The sequence below is a fragment of the Chiloscyllium plagiosum genome, unplaced genomic scaffold, assembly GCF_037043375.1.
Source record: "Chiloscyllium plagiosum isolate Xiang-an unplaced genomic scaffold, Cpla_swu_hap1 HiC_scaffold_11, whole genome shotgun sequence".
NCBI lineage: Eukaryota > Metazoa > Chordata > Chondrichthyes > Orectolobiformes > Hemiscylliidae > Chiloscyllium > Chiloscyllium plagiosum.
The window spans coordinates 78,141,891-78,155,711 of record NW_028270149.1 but is presented as its reverse complement, the minus strand read 5'-3'; the positions used below and the strand labels follow the sequence as shown (position 1 = coordinate 78,155,711).

Here is a 13,821-nt window from a genome sequence, read left to right as displayed (position 1 = left end):
GGCTGTGATTCTCTGGGAATTACTAGGAAGTCTTCTGCAAATCAAGTAACTTCCTCCCACCCCTCATTCTCAATCCTTGCCAAGAGAATTCACCACATCCCAATCTGTGCCAAGGGATCTCCTCCATTGCCAGGACGTACAAAGACTATTCAGGCCATTCCCCTGCTGTGTCTTCCTTACATCAGATTTATTCTATTCTTTCATTGTGCCCATCTCTAATTGCCCTTGAACTGATTGTATTGCTGGGCCATTTTCAGATTATTTAAATATTAACCTGTGCTAAAATCAGCAGGGCTTCTATCTGCTGCGCCTTGATGGTATAGTAGCTCATTATATGGGTCCTGTAAGACCGTAAGACACAAAAGCAGAAATTAAGCCATTTGGCCCATCAAGTCTGCTTCACCATTCAATCATGGCATCCCATGTTCCTGCTTCTCCCGTAACCTTTGACACCCTTAGCAATCAAGAGCTTATCTATCTCTGTTTTAAATAGACTCAATGACCTGGCCTCCATAGCCTTCTGTGGCAATGAACTCAATTGATTCACCACTCTCTGATTAAAGAAGTTTCTCCTAATCTCCTGTCTAAAGGGTCTTTCCTGTACTTTTAGGATGTGCCCTCATCTCTCCTGCCAATAGAAACATATTCCCAACATCCACTCTGTCCAGGCCATTCAGTATTCTGTAAGTTTCAATCAGATTCTCTTCATCCTTCTAAACTCCATCAAGTATAGTTCCAGAGTCCTCAAACATTCCTCATATGTTAAGCTTTTCATTCCTGGGATCATTCTCGTGAACCTCCTCTGGACTCACTCCAGGGCCGATACATCCTTCCTAAGGTATGGGGCCCAAAATTGTTCACAATACTCTAAATCTGGTCTGACCACAGCCTTTTAAAGCTTCAGAAGTACATCCCTGCTTTTGTATTCTAGTTCTCTCAAGATATATGACAACATTGTATTTCCCTTCCTAAATACCGACTCAAGCTATAGGTTTACCTGAGGAGAATCCTGGACTAGGACTCCCAAGTTACTTTGCAATTCAGATTTCTGAATTTTCTCCCTCTTTAGAAAATAGTCCATGCCACTATTCTCCCTGCCAAAGTGCATGACCTCACACTTTCCCATGGTGTATTTCATCTGTCACTTCTTTGCCTTCTCTCCTGACTTGTCTGAATCTTTCTGCAGCCTCCCTGCCTCCTCAATACTACTTGCCTCTCCATTTATCTTTGTATCATCTGCAAACTTAGCCAGAATGCCCTCAGTTCATTAATGTACAAAGTGAAAAGTTGTGCTCCCACCACTGATCCTTGTGGAACACTACCAGTCACTGGCTTCCATCCTAAGAAGGACCCTTTAATTCCCACTCTCTGCCTTCTTCCTGGTGAACATGGAGGCTGAAACGTTAACAGTGAAACTCCTAATTATCAATGGTGCACGTACCTTTCTTCAAATGTGGCTCATTGAGTAGTCAGAAGGCTATGAGTTCAAGACACAATGCAATGAGGTGGGTCTCTGGGTTGCCATGCCCAGGAACTGGTAAATGTCAGGCCAATATTTTCTGATATAAAGCAGAATGTTTCAACAAGTACTCCAAATGTTACTCTTAATTGGCTGTGCATTTTTACTTTTAGCAAAGAAATTGTAATGTAATGAATAGTCACTAGAAAAGTGATGAATAGTTAACCATAACTGAAGCAATCATCATGCCTACTTGCCAACCTCAGCCTTCACGGTATACTAGCAGAAAAAGGCAAGACAAAAGTGAAACTGGAACTTACCAATGCACAGAGCAGATCAACTGCTTCCAAAATAAGTTCCTGATGGCCAATGCGTGTGACACCCAACTCCTCCAGCTCCTGATGTGTAATGTGTAAAAGCTGATCTCCATTGATCTTTTCCCTTTCAAAGTTTTTTATATACTGTTGGAGGCAGTCATCAAGCCCTGTGCACAACATTGAAACAAAAAGACCATGAGTACTGCAGAGAATAACATTGCAGAGAAGGAGGCCATTCTTCCAATCATGGAAATCTATAACTAATTCATTTTGATGCTGACTGTAGATTCTACTTCTGTCACTGTTGCAAGCGCTTCTTTTTAGAACATGACAGTTTTTTTAAAATTATAATATGATTTGTATTTATGGACAGAAATTACAATTATTTCAACCTATTTCTGACCCACCATGTTCCTCTGGAAATGAACACTCTGCATTGTCGGATGAAAAGGGCTACTTATTTTAAACCAGCTGGTGCCACAGTCAACTATCCATTAGATATCGGTGTATAAATTTATTAGAAAGAGATCAATTTCAAAGGTAGGTGCTTCCAGAACATGTTGGAAGATCATGTTGCTATATTTCCAAAGGACCATAGGAGTGCTCTCTCAAGAGACACAATTGGCAGGTAGTGACCACACATCAGGCAAAAGACAAGGAGGAGAAGGCAGGACTTTTATGGTGACTGTAGTGATTGGAACGAGATCAGTCAGATGGACCTCACAGAATGCGAGTTCCCTGTTTGAGGCTGTTAACCTGGTGCAATCAGGGAGCCCTGGGCTGGCAGATATGAATAGGAGTGTGAGGGGTTCTGCTCACTCTCTGAGCCAGCTCTGTGCTAGCTGGGTCAGTGTCATGTACTATGCACGTGTAGATAAAGGGTGACTTGATGACAGGATTCAGCCTTCGTGGAGTGACCTCAGCTCATGCAGGAATTGAATCCATGCGGTTGGTGTCACTCTGCATCACAAATCAGCCATCCAGCCAACTGAGCAAACTGACCCAAACAGGCTGTGCACACAAAGCAGTTAATTTGCAGCATCTCTTAAGGATAAACACATGGCCGCTCACAATTGAAATGTGTGCTTTCCAGCAAACATTTCAGAATTTTAAATGGATCTTGCAAAAATAAGTATTGAGCGATATTCACAGTCAGAATCGGAGGTGCTAACTATCAGGCATCTTCAGTTCTTTGCAGCCAAGTCCCATTTCCACAGGGCAATGACAGATGCTGGTTATAATCAGATACCTTGGCAGGAAACTAGAAACACAGCAGTATGAACAGTTTACTTTTTACATCAATGACAAGAAACAAACCGTTCCAAACACAATATGTTACCGTGCTTAAATTGAAATACCACTGACTGAGGCCTCCATATCTTTTGGGTGAACCACAGCTAATTATTGGCAACTGAGCTATGACCAAATGCAAGAGCTTCCAATTCCTATTCTGATCGTACTTGGTCCCTTTACAACCTTAACTACTGAGACATAACCACTTTAATTATCTCCAGCTTCCTATTCACCTATCGAGATAAATTTTAAAACAAAAACAAAAATTTCTGGAAAAGCTCAGCAGATCTGGCAGCATCTGTGTAGAGAAATCAGAGTTAACGTTTCGGATCTGTTGACCCTTCCTCAAAACCATTCTGAGGAAGGGTCACTGGGCCCGAACAGTTAACTCTGATTTCTCTTCACTGCTGCTGCCAGACCTGAGCTTTTCCAGCACCTTCTACTTTTATTTCTGATTTACAGCATCTGCAGCTCTTTCGAATTTATTTAGGAGTTAAATTCCAAGTCTCGCAAAACATCTGACGAAGAACTATTGACTGAGGATGGGAAAGTGGAAGAAACACAACAAAGGTATGTAAATATTTTTCTAATCTAATCTAATGTTACATATCTCTGAAACAGGGGTTGGGGCTTGAATCCAGGCCTTCTAACTCAAAGGTAACATTACTACAACTGCACCGCAGGATCACCAACAAAGGTATGTCAGTGTTTTCCTTATCAATCTATTCAGAGATATTATTATGCACCTCCAGGGCAGGTGGGATTTGAACCCAGGACTCCTGGTCAAGAGATAAGGATACTACTACTGCACCACAAGAGCCCCAACAAAGCTATGTCTTGTGATTCCCATAATGTGTTTCAATTGTCAATATTTTTGAAATCAATCCCAACTGAGGAACAAATGGTCTATTTGATATCCCAAGGTATGCTCACAGGATGTTAAAGGGCATGCTGCTATATGAAGGAGTGAGCGGACTGCAAGTTGAAAAATAAATGCTTGGCTTGGAAATATCTGTGAGGGATCGAGACACTATGGACCAGAATCTCAAATGGACTAGTCAGATAACTGCCTCAGCTCCTTCAGCCAGGGCTGTGCATGCCTCACCTCCTCACTTGCCTAAGCTCTTCCAGTTCAAACATGTGATAGAATATTCTTCACCTGCCTGTACCTCCAAAGAACACATAAGAAGCTTGACACCATTCAAATTTGCAAAAGTATAAGACAGCTCTCATTCTGCATCTTTATAAGCTGTGATCAAACTGCGAACTCAGAGCCGCCTGCTGAGAGACTTGTAGGTGTTAAAACTTAGCCAGGCTTGTCTGATAACATCATAATAACTTTTAAAGAAGTGTGAATAAATATTGCACTCACAGGTACTACATCAACTCTCCTATCATTCAAAGCAATCCCATGGAACTTTTCCTTCACACGAACTGATAACATCAGTGAGTTAGTTTCCACAGTTTAAAGGAGAAGTGTTCTGAAAAAACTTCAGGTGTTTCAGGATATAGCTCCTAATTCTCAGCAAATATATATTCCATTGAGAAAGAAAAGCTCTATGAGAATGATGCGACACTAAAGGAATTTAAGGATAAGATAAAATTGAAAGCAAAAACAGTGGATAACATATAATGAATAATAATAGTCAAAGGATTGGACAGATTTGAGAAAAGAGCAAAGAGTGGCTAAAAAATAACCAGGAGGCAGAACAATGAGTGAAAGCTATCTGGCAATGTAAAAACAGAAAGTAAGATTTTCTACAAGTATTTTGAAAAGAAGAAAAAGTAACTTAAGTGAGTGATGGCCTTTTAAAAGGTGAGACTAGGGAATTAATGAAATAAAATACAGAAATGGCAAAAGTGTTGAACAGGATACTTTTGTGTCTGTCTTCATCTGAAAACTAAAAGAGACCCCAAGAATGCTTGAAAACCATGGGGTTATAGAGATGGGAAGAACTTAATCACTAAGGCAATCAATGATAACTAAAAGCTGATAGGTTCCCTGGACCTGATGAACTGCAGCCTAATGTCTCAAAGCAGTTGGCTGCAGAGATAATAGATCCATTGTTTGTGATTTTCCAAAATTTCCTAAACTGTTGAAACATCCCAGCAGATTGGAAGATTGCAAATGCAATGCCTCTAGTCAAGAAAGATGAATGACAAAAACAGGAAACTACAAGCCACTGAGCCTAACATCTGTCAGAGGGAAAATGCTATAATCCATTATTAAGGAAGTATTAGCAGGACATTTGGAAGTTCATAACAGTCAAGCAGAGTTAACATCATTTTGTGACTGGGAAATCTTGTTTGACTAATTTATCCCTGTCATTTGAGAAATGAACAAGCAGCCAAGGTAAAGGAGATGTGGTGTACTTAGATTTTCAAAAGGCATTCGAAAAGCAGGAGGCAACGGCCGAGTGGTATTATCGGATACTATTAATATGTTAAGTCTGGGAACCTGGGTTCAAATCCTGCAGATGGTGGAATTTGAATTCAAAACAAAATATCTGGAATTACAAATCTACTTATGACCATGGAACCATTATCAGAAAAACCACATCTGGCTCACTAATGCCCTTCAGGAAAGGAAATCTACCATCCTCACCTAGTCTGGCCTACATGTGACTCCAGACGCACAGCAATGTGGCTGATTGTCAACTACCCTCTGAAAAAGCCTAGCAGGCCACTCAGTTCAAGGGCAGCTAGGGACAGGCAATAAATGCTGGCGAGCCAGCGATACCCACATCCCATGAGTGAGTAAAAAGAAATAAAAGTGCCACATCAAAAGTTAAAATAATAAGGTAACATATTCATATGGATGGAGCACTGGTTAGCTAACTGGAAGCAGAGAATAGGGATGTAAAAGATAATTGTCAGTCTGGCAAGAAAGAACTTGCAGGATTTCAAAGAGATCAGTATTGGGGCCACAACTATTTTCTATCTATGTCAATAACCAAAATGAAAAAACTGTATGTGTATTAACCAAATTTGCCAATTGTGCAAGGAAAGGTTTATAAATTGTCAAGAGGACAATGGGAGTCTCAAAGGGCTTCAGATAAGTTTAACGATTGGGTAAATATTTGGCAGATGGATTATACTATAGGAAAATGTAAACCTGTCTACACTGTCAGGAAGAATTTAAAAAGTTCAATTTATTATTTAAATAAACTGAGACTGCAAAATCTTTCCAGAAAGATTGGCATGAACTGGTACAGGAATCACAAGTCACTATGCAGGTACAGCAAGTTTTTTAAAAAAAACAAATAAACATTGGTGATTGTTACAAAGGAATTGAGTTAAAAAAAAAGGAAAAGTTTGCTACAATTGTATGAGGCCTGAGTGAGACCATGTCTGGAGTAAGGTGTACAGTTTTTGTTTCCTTACTAAGGCTAAACATAATTACATTAGAAGCAGTTCAGAGAAGGTTCATTTAACTAATTGCTGGGTTGAAGAGGCTATCTTATATAGGAAAAGGTTGAGCAGTTGGGCCATTAGTGTTTAGAAGAGTGAAAGATGATCATGCTGAAAAGAGTTAATTCCTGAAGAAACTTGACAGGTAGATGCTGAAAGAGTGTTTCCATTATGAGGGAATCTAGAATAAGCGAGCACAGTTTAAAAATTAGGGAGATCATATTTAAGACTGAGATGAGTAGAATGTCTTTTCCCTCAGAGTGCTTTAGTCTGTGTTTAAGAACCTCCACAAGGTATTTTCCCTGGGTTGTGGGAGTACAGAAATAGAGGGCATAGGTTTAGGGTGAGAGGGGAAAGATTTAAGATGGACCTAAGGTGCAGCTTTTTCACGCAGAGGGTGGTGTGTGTGGAATGAGCTGCCAGAGGAAGTGGTGGAGGCTGGTACAATTACAACATTTAAGAGGCATCTGGATGGATATATGAAAAAGAAGGGTTCAGAGCAATATGGGCCAGCAAATGGGACTAGATTAATTTAGGATATCTGGTTGGCATGGACGAGTTGGACAGAAGGGTCTGTTTCCATGCTGTACACTTATATGACTCTATGACTCCTCAGAACCCTGCGGCACCTTCCCATGCATTCACAGAGGGTGTAACACTTGCCCGTTTACCTCCTCCCCCCTCACTTTCAATGGCTCCAAACACACCTTCCAGGTGAAACAACAATTTACCTGCACTCCACTCAATTTAGTTAACTGTATTTGCTGCTCACAATGTGGTCTCCTCTACGTCGGGGAGACAAAACACAGACTGGGAGACTGCTTTGCAGAACACCTACTCTCTGTCCACAGCTTAATGACTCCAGTTGCCTGCCATTTCATCATAGCGCTGTGTTCCCTGGCCAACACTGCTGTCTTGGATTTGCTGCAGTGCTTTAGCAAAGCTCAGTACAAGCTGGAGAAATAACACTTCACCTTCCATCTAAGTACCTTATACCTTTCAGGCCTTGACATTAAATTTAATAATTTCAGAGTGAGACTATACTTATTTCTAGACCCACGCCCCAGGTCCAATTCTATATGAGTTGCTACAAGCACAGCCAACACAATTTCAACCATTTATATTTCTAGTGTAAGTTACAGAATGCACTCAGCATTTATCTCCCTCCCAGCTCATTGTTTGTTTTCCTCCTATTTTTCTCACTCCCTCAGCACGGTCTCAGATGAGCAGATGTTTAATGTTTGATTTTTTTTTATCAAGTATACATTTCATCCAAACATGTTAGGCACTGGTTCAGAACAACACAGATCAGAAATTATATTCCCAAGTATCTCAGCAGATCAGAACAGTTGTTATTAACATGAAATTAACTCTCATTTACAAACTTCAATCATTTTGTGGTGCATTTTTCCCCATTTGCAAATATTAGCCAATAGGTGGATATGAGTATTCAGCTTTCCAGTTGGAATAAAGCTTCATGTTAAGCATTTTATTAACAATAGTCTCTCGATGCTGTAACTCAAGCAATAGGTTGTGGGACAATTTTGAATTGTTAGACTTTTATTCACTTCTATTTGGCTTAAACCATTTTGGTTTTCCCTTTTCCTTTATTTTAAGGTTCCTCTTTTCATAAGTTCCATACCATGCCCTCATCAGGAAAGAAGGTAAATAGTTTGTCTTGAACTGAAGGTTTCAGGCTTTAACAAGCAATTTCAAACCACTTTATGATTTTGTTTAGCTCACCTCTACACTTTCCACTGACAGACTGGCTAACGACAGGTGGCCTAACATCCAAGATTTTCTGGAATCTGCATGAATTGAAGACTAATATGAACGACAGCCAAGAGAAGTCATTGTAAAAAATATCAGGTTTGGGCGAAAGGAGTGCTTGACTGATCAGCAAGAACCATCCAAGTAGGGAATAGAGAGCTGAATTTTCCTGTTTCAGTCCCAAACTCCAGAGCCCAGCTGATTCTCAGGGTCATGGACCCAGCTCACCAGGTGGTGAGATATTAAGCAGGATCTTCCGGGGGAGGCCACTTATTATGGACAATAGGCAGTGAGCAAAAGCCAGTCGGAGCTCCCAAAGTGGTTCGCGGTGAGTGTTGTGCTGCTGTTATTACTGTAGTGAATGGAGAAGGATAGGGCAACACAAGATGGGCGCCTCATACTGCTGATAGGACATGCAAATCAAGTCCTCACCACCAACACAATTCACCTGCAAGTGACAAGCAGTTGTGGCCACATTTGTTGCGGATATCCTGTGGTTAGGCAATTTTGCCCTTTAAAGTAACGACAGTATCTGAACCTCATTGCACTCCAACCTCCCACTTTGCTCTGTCTACAAAGTCTAGTATACTGGCAAACTTCAAGCTTCCAAAGTTGTCTGCTAATGGCCTCTGGAATTACCTTCATTGGCTTCCTGCCACTAACAGTTGTCTGTTCATGCATCCCACTCCTCCCCCCCCCCCCCTCCCCCCTCCCCCCCCCGCTCCCCCCCCAGGTAAAAGCAGGAGATGTTTCAACGACTAAAGTTACAGATGATAGGGAAAAAATAGTTGTCATGGTGGTGTGTGAGAGAAGGTATGGCAAGCTGACAGGCACAGAACACTTGGTGGGGGAAGAACAAATGGGGACAGTATGGATGAGGATGTGCTGAACATAGATAGAATAATTAGTTACGAAAGAGAAGCTGGATTTTGACAGAGAAGTGGTGGGGGAAAGGGGGGTAAACGGATAACAAAGGGGAAGTGAATTGAAATGAACTGGATTGAATTAGCTTCATTGTCATGTACTCAAATGAATACAATGAACTTAACGAATTGGGAGGAACAAGAGTGTCAGCATTAACTGAGGGGGTCGGGAGACAGACAGCACGCTTGAAGTCTGGAGGCCAGAGGGGAAAGAATTGAACATGTATGAACAGAGGGAGTGAAAGAGTATTAACTGATTGAAGAGAGAACAGCAAGGTTCAATAGTGAAGACAGACAGAGAAGTATTAGTATGAATTGAAAGGCTGAGGCTAAGAGTATTTCTGTGTAAGAGTGGTGACTTCGATGGGGTTGAGTGTCCGGGTGAATGAATGTTGGAGAGTAAACAAGAAAAGTTGGTGTTGCGGTCAGTATGGAAGGGGTTGAATGTGGGTGAATGGACAGCAAAGTGATAGTTTCAAGCTAATCAAGCAAAGAAGGCTTCATTAACTTGGGGAGTGGCGCAGGATCGAAGCTGTATCCCCATGTTCAAAGCTCCAATTCAAGAATGCCATCAAAAGAGACATAACAGCCCTCAACATCAATCACAACAAGTGGGAGACATGGCTGATGGTTGCAGAGATTCGCCATCACGATGACATGGTTTCCAAAAGCTCTGAACCAACCACCAACCCTGCAAACAAGACATCAGCAGAGAGGGACAGCTTAACATCTGTCATTTACTACTGGCTGAGCCTCTCTAAAATTAGTTGTTAAGCTAAGGAATGAAGAGCAGCAGACAGTTTGACCTAACCTTACTGAAGTTCCAGAGCTGCAGTCCCATCAGCCCCAACAGATGGATAGATATCATTCAACAGTTGACACATCTTATAGGCCATGGTCAGATTGGTCAATTGAAAATCCCGATGTCACTTTTAAGCATTAAAAATGTTTTTTTTAATTCTGAAGTGAAGATATGCTTAAAATTATCCATAATACACAGGTTTTCAGTTAACAATACCATTCAGGGGAGGTGACGGCCCAGTGGCATTATTGCTGGACTGTTTATCCAGAGAGCCAAGTAATGTTCCAGGGATCTGGGTCCAAAACCTGCCACAGCAGATGGTGGAACTTCAATCAATTATTTTTTAAATCTGGAGTTAAGAGTCAAATGATGACCACAAATCCATTGTCAATTGTCAGAAAAACCCAAAAGAAGTGCGGATACTGTAAATCAGAAACAAAAATAGACAGTGCTAGAAAAGCACAGCAAGTCTGGCGGGTTGGGTTAACCTTCCTCAGAACTCAGAGTTCTGAGGAAGGGTCACTGGACCCAAACGTTAACACCGATTTCTCTCCACAGGTGCTGCCACACCTGTTGAGTTTTTCCATCAAAGTCTATTTTTGAGTCAGAAAAACACTAATGTCCTTCAGGGAAGGAAACTGCCATCCTTATCTGGTCTGGCCTACGTGTGACTCCAGACCCACAGTAATGTGGTTGACTCTCAACTGCCCTTTGAGTAATTAGGAATGGGCAATAAATGCTGGCCTAGGCAGTGGCAGCCTCATTCCATGAATGAATTTTTTTAAAATTACCATTAATTTTGTACCTTTGACATTTGGATTTCCAAAACCCAATTATCAGTTTCCTGCAATTAGTGGAATGTTGAATCTGCTGACAGTTTAAGCACAAAGCATGATGACATAAATAAAGATACTGTGGATGCTGAAGACCTGAAATATAAACGGCAAGTGTTGGGGAATCTCATCAGGTTTGGCAGTGTTTCTGGAGAGACTGAGTTCACATTTTGAATACAATGATTCTGCTTCCTGCCAGACCTGCTGAGGTTCTCCGGCAGTAGCTATTTTTATCCAATATGATTATTTGTTTGCAATTGTCAGGACTGTACAGCTATTTGCAGCTACTTTTGCTGGTGTTCCTTCATGCAGGTCGGACAGTCCTCACAGAAGAACTTGAAATCAGTTGCTTCATGAAATGCAGTGTAGCACAAAATGGAATGAGAAATATTTGCCCATTAGTATGCATCAACCACAACATAAATTAATTGAGCAGCTCACTGTAATTAACTGTACTCATTAAAGCAATCTACTGAACCCGTCAGTCAAAACCTAAGCTCTGTCAATGTATAAGAAATACTCCACAAGCAACAGGAAAAACCACTAATCTTTCTATTTATACAACAGCAGACAAAACTGCAAAGCTCTTTTTGACTTCACTATTTCTAAAGCAGTGTTCGGAGCTATCTTTAGCATTTCAGATCCTGGAATAAATGCCATCTGTTGTCAGTGTCGGCAATTCTAGCGAAAAGGTATTCTTGGCAACAGCCTCTGATATCTGACAGAGTGAAGCTGGTAATAAATCAACCAATCCTGTGGGGGGAGATCTCCCGCATCTAACAACTAACAGGACCACTGACGATTTTATTTTTTCATTATAATGAGGTAAAACATCACAGGGCATTTCAGATGACTGTTTGGTCAAGGTTGACCTTTAGTCTTCCTGCTTGATCAGTCACTAAAACTTACATCTTTTCCACCTCTAAATCATTGCTCACACCTCCACCTTGCATGGCTTAATGCCAAACCTCTAATCCATACATTGAAAAGGGATTTCTAAAATAATCTCTTTGTTGGCCTCCTCCCACCTTTCAGGAAACTCATCATTATCCATCCCACCATATCCAACATACGAGTCAGATAACATTTAAAAGGTATCTGGATGGGCACATGAATGGGAAGGATTGAGAAGGAAATGTGCCAAATGCTGACAAGTGGGACCACAGTAATTTCGGATATCTTGGGGCAGCATGGTAGCTCAGTGGTTAGCACTGCTGCCTCACAGCATCAGGGATGCGGGTTCAATTCCAGCCTCAGGCAACTCTCTGTGTGGAGTTTGCCCATTCTCTCTGTGTCTGTGTGCGTTTGCTTCTGGTATCCTCCCACAATCCAAAAGAAGTGCAGGTTCGGTGAATTGGTCTTGCTAAATTGCCCATAGTGTTCAGGGAAGTATAGTTTAGGTGCATGAGTTAGGGAAATGGGTCTGAGTGGAATACTGCTCAGAGGACCAGTGTGGACTTGTTGGGCTGAAGGGTCTGCTTCTACACAGTAGGGATTCTAATTCTAATGGACAAGTTGGACCAAAGGGTCTGTGCAAGTCTGTGGCTCTACTCTTGCCTTGCCTTGCTGGATGTTTGTATCTCTATTTATTGGGTGTCGCGTTCTCACATCCGTTCACAGCCTTCCCTGAGTTTCCAATAGTGAGTCTCAGGCTGCACCTCTGCTTTGACTCTGGATTTGTGTTCTTTTGTTACTCTCGGCTTGTCCGTTGGGAGCAGCTCTTTCAGCAGAATCCTGCCAATCTTTGGATTCCAAACTCAAAACCATTTTATTCTTTCCTACCCCCGTTTCAGTCGGTTGACAACTCTTCACGAATATACTTTCAGCCTCCCTTTGACTTTTCCCATCTCTTCCTTGGCTTCCTCCAAGCCCCTATAAGTCATACAGCACGTAGTTCCTTGAAAGCAAAGTGGCGGGTAGGCAGGGTGGTGAAAAGGGCATTTGGTACATTTGCTTTCATTGGTCAGAACATTAAATATAGGAATTGGGACATCACATTGCAGCTGTATAGGATATTGGGTGAGGCCACTTTTAGAAAACTGCATTCACATATGGTCTTCTTATGCCCAATGATCTCACTCTAAATACAGATTGTTTTTGATGTTGATGCCAATGTATCTATACTCATCACATTCACATGGGGATGATCTAAGTCAGCAACTGAATATTACAATGCTTAATCAGTAGGAAGTCTCACTTGACTGCAGTGTCTTAGCATGTAAGCTTGCTGAGGCAACAGCATTTCAATAAATATTAACACAGTGTGCAGAGTTTAGCACTTGAGATTCCATAAGACATCCGCAGTGCTTATGTATAAATAATGGCAACGTAAACACAAATTACCAAGAGGGCTGACGATAGACATGAGATTGTTGTCTGCAATATTAGCTTTGTATGTGTTCACATGAAAGTCATTGTCTACTTCTCACAGATGTTCTCACATTATTTAAAGTGAAACAACACTACTATTCAAAGAGAAGACAGGCAATTGTCATGTGAACTCCATGAATATTGGTACAAGCTATTCTTCTTGCCATGACCTCTGGAACATAAACAAGGATCATTCACACAAGCAAAAGGGCCATTGTCAGGCTGAAACTGAAGCCAATGTTTGACATTTCCCAAATTATATTGCATTATGTTGTTGGCCATGGCTAAATGGTAACACTATCACCTCTACCTCAGAAATATCTCAAACATTGCAATCTTCATTCTGGAGAGGAGGGGAGGGTGCGTGCGAGAGTTGGACCCACTGCCGAGAAGTACTTATTTACCAACTGGAAGCTGTTTAAAAGGCCCCTCTTGGTTCTTTGCCACATTGTCCCTGTTGTTTAACTATATTTTAGGCTGTCATCCTACACACACTGTCATGCTCACCTCTCCGTTCATTCCCCATACTACCTCCATGTCAAATTAATGTCAACTGATATCCCCCACCCACTTCTATGGCCCCTTGTACCCCAGTGCCAATTTACTGCCAACTCAAGACAATCCATTCAACCTTCATCACTTT

The 13,821-nt window shown here is 41.4% G+C and overlaps 1 protein-coding gene across 3 annotated transcripts in view; it reads right to left on the bottom strand.

Annotated features, from left to right (window-relative positions):
- LOC122557100 (connector enhancer of kinase suppressor of ras 2) overlaps window positions 1-13,821 on the bottom strand; it is a 585,950-nt gene that overhangs the window by 499,477 nt on the left and 72,652 nt on the right. For all 3 annotated transcript variants that reach the window (XM_043704404.2, XM_087992202.1, XM_043704405.2), the window contains exon 2: window positions 1,780-1,943. In XM_043704404.2, the coding sequence (XP_043560339.1) occupies window positions 1,780-1,943 (164 nt within the window). The remainder of the gene's footprint in view (window positions 1-1,779; window positions 1,944-13,821) is intronic.